General features: G+C 37.8%; 1 protein-coding gene across 22 annotated transcripts in view; it reads left to right on the forward strand.

The window, feature by feature from the left end:
- Positions 1-13,566, forward strand: part of ROBO2 (roundabout guidance receptor 2) — a 901,420-nt gene that overhangs the window by 776,907 nt on the left and 110,947 nt on the right. For all 22 annotated transcript variants that reach the window (XM_081907838.1, XM_081907823.1, XM_081907827.1 and 19 more), the window contains 2 exons: positions 2,497-2,621; positions 12,762-12,933. In XM_081907838.1, the coding sequence (XP_081763964.1) occupies positions 2,497-2,621; positions 12,762-12,933 (297 nt within the window). The remainder of the gene's footprint in view (positions 1-2,496; positions 2,622-12,761; positions 12,934-13,566) is intronic.

Here is a 13,566-nt window from a genome sequence, read left to right on the forward strand (position 1 = left end):
ACAGTAGGGAATAACTGAAGTGGTGCAATGCAGCTTCTGCCTGGCTGATCCATTTTTACCCTTACGCCTGAGAATTTTATTAGTATTCAGTAACACCTTTGTTATGCTAGTGATTAGTATATAAGGACCAGTGCTGTTTTTCAAGAAAAACAGGGGCCAGATCTCACCATGAATGCCTCCCTTGTTCTCTTAGAATGTCAATGGCACCCACCTGAGAGGTGCTGGAATTCAGTTCTGGTGAGTTCCAGCTGGGAAAAACAGCCTGATAAGGACTGCAGAAAAAATCATTTTAAATACTTCTAACCATTTCTTGCAGGACTGCTTTTAAAGACTCAAGACCAAAGCTTGAGCTACAAAATAACTGTATCACTTTGTGTGACCTTTAAAAGCCATTCAGTCAGGCACAAAACGACATTTCAGGGGTGGGAGGGGGAATGTTTTGCTGTTACTGTCTTGAGTAACATAAAAATGCATACAACTCCTGTCTTGTGCCTCACTTTTAATTCCTGCTGTAGAATACAATCTTCCTCTGTAAAAACAACTCTGAACATGATGTGATTAACCTTAGGGTCCCATCCCCTCATCTCAATACCCACCTCGTACTTGGCCTGTGCTTTCTATTCATGTTCAACCATCTCATTTCCATATCAGCCAACTTGCCCTCCCAAGCTGCTATTAGCATAACAGAGCTTTAGTGTGACATTGATTGAAGCCAGCGCTTGCTGAACATAGTATCAAAGCATAATTTGCCAGAAATCAAATCTAATTTACTGTGTACAGTATTTACATTGCTTCCAAACAGTGCTTCTAGGGGGAAAGTGTCTTAGGCCTCTAATCTTAATTGTTCTTGCTGGTTGTTGTTTTAATCTTGTCTAATTCTCTGAAAAGCATGAAATATATTTTATTTTAGAGCCATTGCCTTTAACTTGGAAATGTCAAACATAAATGTTTCCTATGACCTGTTAATTTTGGACCAGAAGCAATGAATGTTAATTGCTTGATAGCAAAAAGCTTGGTTGTTACACAGGAAATATTTTTCTCAACAGGTATTGTAACATGATATATTATAGATTATTAGATATATGCAACCTAGGAGAAGCAGCATTTCCAACAGCTGTTGCAGGTTCCAAAATCACATACTTCACCAGAGTGTCTTATAAGAGTGTATGCGATATACTGATTGATACATTTAGACTTCTACTTTTATTTGTTCTTTAAACTTTTTGATCTTGGGCTATTTTATGCCTAAAGTGTCCAGTCCATAAAATCAAGTTTTGGAAAGGAGCTTACGATGTTTATTATCAACAAATTGATGTATATATGCTTAATAATATAGCTGCAGTTACTATAACAACAAAGGTGTCAAGAAGAAAGAGCAGTGCTGCCTCACATAGTTTATACCTATGCCCATGTTTACACACACACACACGCACACACACCGTTTGGCAAATGTGCTTTCAGTCTATGTGTCTTCTACAGTTTTTTCACACTGTGGCTTTGCATTGTGATATACAGTATTCTGGAGATCAAATAATATTGTTACTGTCAACTGATGAGTAATGCTGTAGCTTTCTCCTGCTTGGTCATCTGTGGGTTGTTGCTGTTTGTTAGGGACGCTTAAGAAATTAATTGAAATGAAAAGTGCCATAGAGGGTAAGTGGAAAGACATTTGAAAAGCAAGGATGAGATAATCTCCCCCATTCCATTTAATTATTATTCAGTGGATTGGCTCTGCCCTGTATTCCACTATACCCGCCTTTTACTTTAACTTGGTGAATTTCTAAAATCAATCTCAGAACCGTATGCAGTTTTCAATTTGCTACTGTCTTTTTTTTCCTTTACAGATTAAATGACAGTGCACAGCACATATACACATGATTAGAGCATCATGCAAAAAGATTCTCAATGAAACCATACATTTGCAGCAGGATTTCCTTTTGCACCATGATTTAAACAATGCAAATGTGTGCTAAATCATAGCACAAAAAAGACTATTAATATTTTTAAAAGATTGTATCTAGATCCCCATTTACAAGCTCTTTTAAACAATGTGTTCATGCATTTTGGTAGCCTATAAGAATAAAAGACACAAATGGAAAACTGCAGCAAATTTTATGTATATAAAATGTTACAAATTTACAAATGGTTAAATAAAAAATGGAAGGAATAGTGGAATATCAAGTAATTTATAAAATCCTAGTATGCATTTGGGTGGAAATTTGTCAGTACCTTTATCTAAACTGTATTTTGGCACAACTCTGAATCTTGTTTTCAAAAATACTATTCCTTTGGCTTTTACAAATACTATTCCTTTGGCTTTTACACAACTTGTGGCTACTTTTCCTATCTTTAGATAATGTGTCTTTTTTTAATGTCAGAGATTATATTCTCTGGAACAAATAATAATAATTGCAGCCCTTTTCCGTTTTATATATTACATATAGCTGCAAAGAATGTTTCTTTCTTAACAACATATTTTCACCTCTCACATCATAGCACCTCCACAGTTTGTGGTAAGGCCACGCGATCAGATTGTTGCTCAGGGCCGAACAGTGACCTTTCCATGTGAAACAAAGGGAAATCCCCAGCCAGCTGTGTTTTGGCAAAAAGATGGCAGCCAGGTGAGTCCTCTAATGTTAATTTTATTCTTTCCCTTCTCTTTATATCATTATAGCATATACAAATGTTCCTGTGCTAAAAATGTTGTTTTAAAAAGCTGAAATATTAATATTTCTTCTTTCAAATATGATGGCTGCCGCTCTGTACTGGCCTTACCATTTCCACCATTACCATGTTTCATAGAATTATAAAGTTGGAAGGGATCCCAAGGATAATCTAGTCCAGGGGTCAGCAAACTTTTTCAGCAGGGGGCCGGTCCACTGTCCCTCAGACCTTGTGGGGGGCCGGAGTATATTTTCTGGGGGGAAGTGAACGAATTCCTATGCCCCACAAATAACCCAGAGATGCATTTTAAATAAAAGCACACATTCTACTCATGTAAAAACACCAGGCAGGCTCCACAAATAACCCAGAGATGCATTTTAAATAAAAGGATACATTCTACTTATGTAAAAACACACTGATTCCCAGACCATCCACAGGCCAGATTTAGAAGGTGATTGGGCCAGATCCCCCCCCCCCCACAGGCCTTAGTTTGCCTACCCATGATCTAGTCCAACTCCCTGTGATGCAGTAGTTACAACTAAAAATCATCTACATAAACTGTTACGGAGTCTGGACTGTGGTGAATAATTGGAAAGAAATATTGAGGTGTATTCAATATTGAAATATTGAAATATTGAATACAGACTATAAAAGCTATGCTGGGGTTATGGCTAATAGATTAAAAAAGACTCTAAACAAAATAATCAGCAGAGACCAGGCGGGTTTCTTACCAGATAGACATATACAAGAATAATAATTATTGACCTGTTGGAATATGTGGAAATGAAACCAAGTAAAAAGATGGCCATGTTATTGGTTGATGCAGAAAAAGCTTTTGATAGAGTATCATGGAATTTCCTATTGGAAACTTTCAAAGGTCTGGACATAGGGGAGAAAATAATTAATGGAATTAGGGCAATATATGATAACCAAAAAGCAAAATTGCTAATAAATAACGAGATCACCGAAGAGTCAGCATCGAAAGGGGGACAAGACAGGGGTGCCCTCTCTCCACACTTCTTTTTATTGCCACCTTGGAACCACTTTTAATAGCAATAGGAAAGGATAAAAATATAAGAGGAATTAACCTAGGAACTTGATACTACAAAATTAAAGGCTTTGCCGATGATGTAATCGTAACCACTGAAAACCCAGTGGAAAGTATCCAAACAACGCTTGCACAACTGGAAGAATTTGAGAAGGTCTCTGGGTTCAAACTGAATAAAGGAAAATCCAAATTATTAACGAAAAATTTGTGTAAGTTGGAACAAGAGGAATTGGAAAATACAACAGGTTTAAAGGTAGCCAATAAGGTAAATTATCTGGGGGTTTGGATCACCAATAAGAATATAAACTTATATAAGGACAATTATGAGAAGAAGTGGAAGGAAATAAAAAAAGAATTAGAGACTTGGGGGGAATTGAATTTGTCCCTGTGGGGGTGAATATCTGCAGTTAAAATGATGGTGCTGCCCAAGATGATTTTTATGTTCCAAACAATACCTATAATTAGAGGCGTAAAGTGTTTTAAGGAATGGCAGAAAGGCCTTGCCAAGTTTATTTGGCAAGGGAAAAAACCACGCATAAAATTTAAGCTACTAACAGAGTTAAAGGAAAAAGGACGTTTTGCGGTCCCTGACCTTAAACTGTACTTTGAGGCAGCGTGCTGGACATTGATTAAGGACTGGATATTAATTAAAAACACGGAAGTCCTAGATCTGGAGGGATGGGATATTGTGTACAGGTGGCATGGCTACATAGGCTATGACAAGGTTAAATCCCACAAAGGATTTTTAAATCATATTGTGAGAAGGGCATTATATGAAGTATGGGAGAGGAGTAAAAAATCAGTAGTAACCAAAACACCATGGTGGCTGTCACCAATGGAATCGATGTCGGTTCACAGGATAAATATGAACAGCGATTGGCTAACATATAAGGATTTAGTAGAGGAAACAAGTAGTGATCCGATAATAAAGGGCCTAAGCGAATTGAAACAGAAGGGAATAACCTGGCTGCAGTACTATCAATTAAAAGCCGCCCTTGAAAAGGATAAAAGAACCTAAGGATTTGACAAAAAAATATCCTATCTGGAGAAGGATATTTTATATAATAATCAAAAGATACTTTCTAAAATGTACAAACTACTTTTGAATTGACAAAGAAAGGAGGAAGATAACAAAGAAATTACAGTAAAATGGGAGAGGGACCTGGGACATACGATCAAACCCAATATTTGGAATGAATTATGGACTAAAAATATAAAATTCATGGCTTGTTTCCTTATAAGGGAAAATCTTATGAAAATGTACTATAGGTGGTACCTGACCCCTGTAAAACTTGCAAAAATAAATAAATCAAACAATAACAAGTGCTGGCAATGTAAGGAACAGATAGGAACATACTACCATATGTGGTGGTCCTGTCTAGAGATACAAAGATTTTGGAACATGATTTATGAAGAGATAAAGAGATTGATAAAAACTACATTTAGCAAGAAACCGGAAGAATTTTTACTAGGAATGGTTTCAGATAATATTCCCAAAAACAAAACTAGGCTACTTATGTATGCAACATCAGCAGCAAGGGTTATAGTGGCAAAACACTGGAAAGATAAAAATACACCCACTAAAGAGGAATGGGTGGTCAAATTGTGCGAGTACTTGGAGCTTTCAAAGCTGACAGATGCAATAAGAGATAAACCTTAAAAATTGGTGAAAGAAGAATGGGAATGTTTAAATAATTATTTAGGGGACAAGGGCTCAGCAAGAAAGTTCTGGCTATGTTTAGAATGATGCCGCATAGAGAAATGTTCCCTGATACCAAGATGAGGGATTCCTTTGGAATGCAGATAGAGATAATTGATAAGAATAATGATCTGTTGTGAGCTTGACGGAAGTATGCAATAGATGAGCCTTCCTGCTTTGGCTCGTCTTCCTTTTTCTTTTTCTTTTTTTCTATTTTTCTATTTTATTTTCTTTTATCTTTTCCATAGTTGCTTATGTTCTGTGTCATGTACTTTGATATTTTTGTAGTCTTTAAAGTTTTTTTCCCCATTACTATTAAGAAATTTTCCTTTGTAATTTTGGTTGTCTATATTTATATGTACCTGTTTAAAGCAAAATAAAAGTTTAAAAAAAATTTTTAAAAAAGAAATATTGAGGTGCTTAAGCTCAATGAAAAGAGTATCCCAATCTACAGCTGATTTGAAAAAGATGAATTCCATGCTAGGAAAGGACTGAGCATGTAACTTTGCTAGAAATGTGGGAGACAGGGGGCAATCAAAATTACCAGCAAATTGGGGAATCTTCCCTATAAGGAAAAGAGCTTTTTACTTTGGAAAAGGGTGGCTAACAAGGAGCATAATAGTGTTTTATAAAATTATGCAGAATACTAAAACTTGTGGTCATCTAATGAAATGGACAGAATTTTAATAAAATGAAATATTTTCACCAACACACACATACTTTGATCTTGTGTATAACCAAGACCTGGGCGCCACTATATTCACTAAACTAAATGGTGCAACAACATTCCTTGTCAGTGGGGTGGGAAACGGGGCTCATGAAACCAGTAAAAATTCAGTCTTCTTTTTAGTAAGATTGTATATGGGTCTGAGGGATTAGTTGTGGTGTTAGGTCAAAGAGACAGAGCAGGGATGTTGCTAGTATACTGTCTACCCTGTTTTATTCCAACCTCCTTTCCCGAACTGATGGAAAAACTTTCAGATGTGGTGTCGGAGAACCCCTTCACAGCTGGGGGCAAGGAGAGAGAGACACTTCTAACATCCACACCATGTCTATCTCAAATGGGCCAGCTCATGACTTCATGATTTCTATGGTTTCCACAGCAACCATGATGTCTCAATACATCATTGTCCTGACATATGTGGCTGGACATAATTTCAACTTGGTCTTTGCGGATCAAAATTCTGTTGATTGGGGGACTTATGAGCCCATTTTCATGGATAGTTCACTCATTGGTGAGTTTGGGGTAGAATGCAGCTGCACCACTATGCAAGGGTGGGAACCCACATAAACACTTATTGAATCTAGTGGGTTCCTAAATACTCAAGGATATTTTCCAGCTGCTGTCCAGGGTCCTGTCACACTAGGAAATGATGAGATGCTTAGAGCCATGGATACAATTGCTTCTGGGTGGCACTGCAGTGGAGCACACAGTTCGACTTGATGCTCTAGAGAACCGCATGTGACAATATAGGAGGGTGGCATAAATTTCAGTTGGAACCTGAACTGACGGGTGAGAGTCCATAATCATGGCTATGTGATGGTGGTGGCAGTGAAGAAACCCTACTTCACCACCACTATTGCATCTGCAATCATTTTTCCAAGTGGTGAATGGGCTCCCCCCCCCACCTGCTCTGATCCCCTTGGTAGCCTGTTGTTACAATTTTGCAACATACTTTAGGGAGAAAATTGCTCAGTTTAGAACAGAGTTGGACACCACAGTTAGAGCAAGTTAACATGAGTTCCACTGCTGAAAGAAAAGCCATGGTTAGGGGATGTACCCTTTGAAACCATGACTACAATCATAAACTCTACTGAAGTCAATAGAAGTAAAACATCATAATTGTAAGGATCACAGCCAATGTCACGCAGCCAATGTAACTAAAATATATCCAGAGACACATTAAGATCAAACATTTGTGCTGAGCATTTTTATGCAAAAAGCAGTTAAATCACAGTATGCTAGAAGTCAGTCATTCAGCTTTTTTGAGGCATGCAGAAAACAATATCTCCACTTAGAGTAAGTTATCTGTTCTCTTGGTGGTTCTGATCTGAAACAGTTATATAGGCTCTGAGGTTGAAATGTTCATGGTATTCATGCACAGTTTTTCTACATGCGCATTTACTTCCGTATTAGGCTTTTATGAGAAAGGAAATATGTAGATTCAAAGAATAGGAAGCCCATGCGAGACTGTGGAAAGGTCCTAGAACAGATAATCAAACAATTAGTTCATGAGCACTGAGCACTGGATTGGTTTCTCAAAAACAAGACGTGCCCAATGAATCTGTCTCTTTTTTGGGATAGTGTTACTGGCTTGGTTACTGGCTGTAGATGTAGCGTACCTTGATTTTAATGCAGCATTTGACAAAGCTCCCAGGATATTCTTGTAGATAAGTTGGTAAAATGTGGGCTAGATTGATTGACAAACCCCAAAGAGTGCTCACAAATTGTTCCTCATTAACCCGGCAAAAGGAGACAAATGGAATGCCACAGTGTTCTGTCCTAGGCCCTTTGTTGTTTGATGTCTTTATAGATGTCTTTGATGAAGGAATTGAGGAAAAGCTCGTCAAATTTGCAGATGAATCCAAACTTGGAGGGGTAGCTAATGTTGAAGAAGACAGAATAGGGATTCAAGATAACCAGAACTGATTGGGGAACTGGGACAAAACTAACAAAATGATTTTCAATAGGAATAGGCAGGAATAATCAGCTGTACGTATATAAAAAGGGAGACACCTGGCTTGCCAGTAGTGCATGTGAAAAGGATCTAGGGGTCTTAGTGGACCACAAGCTTAATATGAATCAACAGTGTAATGCAGCAACAAAACAAACAAACCAGCAAGCAATGTTAATGCTATTATAGGCTGCATTGACAAAAGTAAAGTATTCCAATCAAGGGAAGTAATAGTACTTCTCTATTCTGCCTTTGTCAGAACACACTTGGAGTACCACCTCCAGTTCTGGGTGCCACAATTTAAGAAGGATGTTGATAAGCTGGAACGTGTGCAGACGTGGGAAACCAAAATGATCATGGGTCTGGAAACCAGTCCTTTCAAGGAGCACTCAAAGGAGCATGTTTAGTGTGGAAAATAGGAGATTTAGAGGAGATATTATATCCATCTTCTAATATCTTAAGGGCTGAAACATGGAAGATGGAGCAACCTTTTTTTTCCTGCTCCGAAGGCTAGGACCCAAACCAATGGCTTAAAGTTACAAAAAAGGAGATTATTACTAAACATCAGGAAAAACTTTCTGACAGTAAGAGCTGTTCAACAGTGAAATGGACTTCCTCAGAAAGTGATGGACTCTCAGAGTTTGGATGTCCATCTATCACAAATGCTATACAGTGGTAACTCGGGTTACATACGCTTCAGGTTACAGACTCCGCTAACCCAGAAATAGTACCTCGGGTTAAGAACTTTGCTTCAGGATGAGAACAGAAATCGTTCTCCTGTGGCGGCGCAGCAGCAGCAGGAGGAGGCCCCATCAGCTTCAGTGTTGCTTCAGGTTAAGAACAGTTTCAGGTTAAGAACGGGCCTCCAGAACGAATTAAGTTCTTAACCTGAGGTACCACTGTAGTTGATATTCCTGCCTTGCAGGGGGTTGGACTAGATGATCCTCAGGGGCCCTTTCAACACTACAGTTCTATGATTCTTTGAAACAGCAACAATACAAATCCACAATTACTAACATACATTAGTACTTATTTCCATTTTCTCTATCATCTCTACAGTCTAAAATATTTATAAATATCATTTCAATTGTAAGAGATTGCCTGTCAGTATTAGACACTACAGTGGTGCCTCGCTAGACGAAAAGAATTCGTTCCGCGATTCTCTTCGTCTAGCGGTTTTTTCGTCTTGCGAAGCAAGCCAATTGACAGCTTAGTGGATTAGTGCTAGAGCTGTCAAGCGGCTTCCAGCGATCAGCTGTTAAGCGGCTTATCAGCGGAACAGCTGATAAGCGGCTTAGCGGCTTAGGAAAAGGGCAAAAAAAGCAAAAAAAAACTCGCCGGGGGACGCAAGATTTTTTCGTCTTGTGAAGCAACCCCATAGGGAAATTCGTTTTGCGAAGCGCCTCCAAAACGGAAAACCCTTTCGTCTAGCGGGTTTTTCGTCTTGCGAGGCGTTCGTCTTGCGGGGCATCACTGTAAATGTTGCAAGGACTTAAACTGCTTGTAATGCTTATAAGGCCCCTTTTAATCCTGTATCAGGTTTTAGCTGATTTAGGCAAATTTAAATTGAGAAAATCATAGATAACGTATTCAGCATAGGTGCCACTTGCATCCTCAATGGTATAAATGCAAATAGTTGTTTCCTATTTTAAAAGAAAATACTTTGTTAATGAATTTAAACCTATACACAATGTTAATTTTTAACTCTCCATCAATAGAAAATCATTTGTATGAGTCTGGTATTGAAGTCAAATGTGTCTCCCAAGATATCTATACAAATAGCTTTCGGAAGTTATTAAGTACAACGCCTTTTGCAAGTTAAATAGCCCCATAGATTAATACTTTCACTTTTCCAGCAAAACCGTGTAGTTTCACACAAATCACTGGGTTCAACAATTCCCCATCATGCAAAGTAAAAAAACCCAAAAGGTTAATAAACATATGTAAATTCAGCTTGGTCCCACAGTTTTGAAAACATTGTGCGATTACTTTTACATATAATAGTTGTAGACTTAAAGCAGTGCAGTAACAATGAAACCCCACAGGCCTTGCAATCATAGCACACACTAACTGAGCAGCCTGTGCACAGTCAACACATTTCATATCTCTTTAAGTATGGCAGACAAAATGGTTACATGAAGCAAATTGTAGCTGCATTTTTTGTCATGACATTGTCCACAGAAATGACACTTTCTTGGTATTTGTTGTTGTTTTTGGCGTCATAAGTAGCAGGCTGTACCAGTTCCAAGGAATCTTGGCCATGTCTCTAGATTCAACTCAAGGTTTGATCAGTTCTAGATCTAGCTACTAGGTAGAGATGCAGTCTGGAATTTTCACAACATCAAAAGTTATTTAACTTCCAAACAATATATGGATTTAAGCTGGAGCAGTTTTTTATTCAACTATTTAATACATTTTAAAAATAAAGATAAATAATGCTCACTACTGGGGACAGGGAAACTACCTATTGATCATGCAGTGTTTGTGCCATGTTCCTTTTCATTATAATAAAAAGCTGATCTGAGATTACTGCATTATTCACTGAAGAAAGGAGAATCACTGCCCTTCTCTTCGTTGGCACATAACTTACTAGTGCCTAATTTTCTTCCAAACCAAAAATGTTACTGTTATCAATTTTGGATTTGTAGGCAAGAAACTGGCAGGGACTGGGTGTTATGGTTTTTCAGTGTACCAAGCTGAATCAGGTTTTTCTGTGCATATTTCCTTACCAGTGACACACTGGTAAAAAAAACCCACTAGGATGCCAGTTTTTGGTTCATGACCACCACTCTACGCCATATTGCTGGGTCATGGAAACATTATCTAAACTGTGCATGAGTGTCAGTGGATTGAGCACATTCCAGGATCCAAAGTTCAATTTCAGTGAACCCAAGGACTATGACATGCACAATGGAATTGTTCTCTGCAAGCTCAAATTGGAGACTGCATTTCCTTTGTTGCCATTATTTGATCTTTTAGGAAATTGGGGGTATATAGGTATCCCAGCACAGGGCCAAGTCGAGTTGTCATCTTTTTCACAGATCGTTTGACTTCCAGAGGAATACTGACTAGGTTGGGCAAACTCCTTCGTTTTAAATATGTATATGCTTGCTAGTTATTCTTGTTTTGCTTCGTTGTGCAAAACTTAGGTACGGTCAGGTTACTGGTCAAAGCAATTTGTTTATATATATTTTAAGTGCAGTGCCATTAGCTTCACTATGGAGAAAATTGCTTTGAGGGGGAAATGTAACCCCATTTTTGAAATTAAACCAAGAACTGTTAGCAAACATTTTTAAAACCTTCTTGTAAAAGGAGCTTAATAACATGGTAATGTTTATGTAAAGTGGGCTTATAGTGTCACACTTGAATCTAATAAAGTGGACATCCATCATGTTGTAATAAAGAGAAGAGCTTCTAATTAAAGTAGGACATCATTTGCAGGATTAAAGCCATTTAGCGTAATTGAAAAGTGTTAATACCCTATTTTATCCTCTTCCATTGGTATTACTTCAAGGGTAAAACATTTTAAGGTGAAAATGTGTCTTGTGTCTTTAATTGAATGTTATTACCTACTGATTGTAACATGTTGAAGCTGTTTAATTACAAACCTGCAGAATTAATTACAATATTGAGACCCAGATCCCAGAGGGTAGAGTGTTCTCTCTTTTTTGGCAAATAAATGTAACATAAAAATTGATACCTCAGTTGTTTATAATCAAACCTTGAAACATAGCTCAATGTGATTCATTATGCCCACATGTTTTTTTCTTAATTGAGCTGCAATGAAGCAACAGAGGTTAACCAGGTTAATGTTTCCATCCTAATATGAAATTTTCCAGGCTTTGTAGTGAGACATCACCCTATTTAATATTTTTAAAAGTCCAGTCACTGTATTTCATCATCAAAATCAAGCGCATTGATACTTTAGCCTTGCTTAAATTTGTATGTAACAAATAATCTGAATTTCTAGTTGTCACCTGAATTTGCCAAGGTGTCTCTCCTTCCTCATCAAGAAAACCCCTTCTCTTTTATCATGCTTCTATGGTAGTGTTGCATTCAGCTACTTACGCAAACATACTGCTATAAATTAGAAGGCATCCTTCACTTTGGACCTGTTTCTCCTTCCTCTCCTACTAAGCACAGCCAGCTGGAAGGGAGGAGAACAGTTCCCCCTGGATTTAGCCTAGTGCCAGTTTATGCATCGGCAGCTGGTCCTTTGTATTTAGTAGCCGTTTCCCCAAAGCTTGCAGTTGAGACTTCACAGAAATGTGCCAACCTGATGCCAGGGAATGTGTGCACACTTCCTTGAGCCCATTCTTTTGTAAGCAACATTTAGGCATAGTTTAACTGTACTGAAGTAGATAGATCTGAACCAAGGATAAAGATGATAATTTGCCTTGCTGTCACTTGGTATCTTTTATTTAAACAATATACTCTACTGTTAATGTGTTTTAAATTCAGCCTTTGGACTATATACAGCATCTCGACATCCTCCCCTTAAACAGCTCACCAGCCACTTTTCTTAGCAACTCATATTGCACCCATGTCAATGAAAATAACTTTATTATTTGTGTCTATTTCTTTTTATGTGTATTGCTGTGCTCTTGGCTTACACTGCAGCATCATTGGTGTTTAAATAACTTTTGCACTGAAATGGCCTGCATTGTCTTTGCAGAATCTTCTTTTTCCAAACCAGCCTCTCCAGCCCAACACCAGATATTCTGTGTCACCAACAGGGGATCTCACTATTACAAATATTCAGCGGTCTGATGCAGGTTACTACATCTGCCAAGCACTTACCGTTGCTGGAAGCATTTTAGCGAAGGCTCAGTTGGAAGTTACAGATGGTAAGAAATTAAGATTTGTGTTATTTTCTATCTACAGCACAAAATAATTTAAAGGCTCTTAGGTAACTGTGATAAAGAAATCACTTTTTGGAATATATTTTGATACCCAAGCTAACTATAAATTAAACTGCCTTAACATTACATTAGACCTGCAGAAACTCTCATACCTCATTAATAGAGGCTTTTCTTACCTTTGATTTTTTAAGAAACCAACCAACCAACCAACCCTTGAATCTTCTTTGTCACATAAGCACCTTTCTTGCAAAACTTCTAGTGACTTATTTCATTCAAGTATTCATCAATGCATTCCATCATAGAAGGTTTCCATGGCCGCACAAAATCCATATTGGTTAATTTTTTTAAGAGGGGGAAAAAACTCATGAAAAAAATTCCATATAAAGTATTTGAGCTGATTTAGCAATGGCACTACACTTGATCTTAGCCAAAAGGTTGAGAAGTGAGATATATAAAGCAACATCTTATGAAGACATTAAACAACAAAGGGCCTAGGCCAGAACCCTGTGGCATTCCACTTCTCCCCTTTTGCCAGGATAATGAGGAACAATTTGTGAGCACTCTTTGGGCTTGGTCAGTCAATCTCGTCCACATTTTACCAGCTTCTCTGCAAAAATA

The sequence above is a fragment of the Podarcis melisellensis genome (assembly GCF_964234715.1).
Source record: "Podarcis melisellensis genome assembly, chromosome: 4".
NCBI classification, from domain to species: Eukaryota; Metazoa; Chordata; class Lepidosauria; order Squamata; family Lacertidae; genus Podarcis; species Podarcis melisellensis.